This window comes from Penaeus monodon, chromosome 15 (assembly GCF_015228065.2).
Source record: "Penaeus monodon isolate SGIC_2016 chromosome 15, NSTDA_Pmon_1, whole genome shotgun sequence".
Classification (NCBI taxonomy): Eukaryota; Metazoa; Arthropoda; class Malacostraca; order Decapoda; family Penaeidae; genus Penaeus; species Penaeus monodon.
In genome coordinates, this window is record NC_051400.1 from 31,679,454 (window position 1) to 31,679,817 (window position 364).

Here is a 364-nt window from a genome sequence, read left to right on the forward strand (position 1 = left end):
AACTGAATACAACTATAGAAATTACTTTAAAAAACTCAACTGATTACCTCATGATGTATATAGGAGTCACATGAATAGCACCAAACAGACAAGTCAGCATAACTTAGCACCATGTAATGTTCTTCTGTTACACCATGCATCAGCATATGCTCATTTACAAATCGTCCACACAAAACCTGTAATTACATAATTAATATTTAGGGAGTATAGCAATGTGAGCTACATAGTCTTAATAAGAAAAATAAGATGAAGAAATTGGTAACTTTCATAAGTATAGTCCATATTTGTCTTCTCATTTATATCAAGTCAAGAAAAATTATGCTTAAAATGCTTGAACAGTGACTTTTAATACAGATCATTCTTT

At 30.2% G+C, this 364-nt stretch overlaps 1 protein-coding gene across 1 annotated transcript in view; it reads right to left on the bottom strand.

The window, feature by feature from the left end:
• The window catches only part of LOC119581948 (histone deacetylase 6-like), a 29,776-nt gene that overhangs the window by 1,045 nt on the left and 28,367 nt on the right, over nt 1–364 (bottom strand). Inside the window, exon 24 of the mRNA XM_037930127.1 lies at nt 48–176. Within this exon, the coding sequence (XP_037786055.1) occupies nt 48–176 (129 nt within the window). The remainder of the gene's footprint in view (nt 1–47; nt 177–364) is intronic.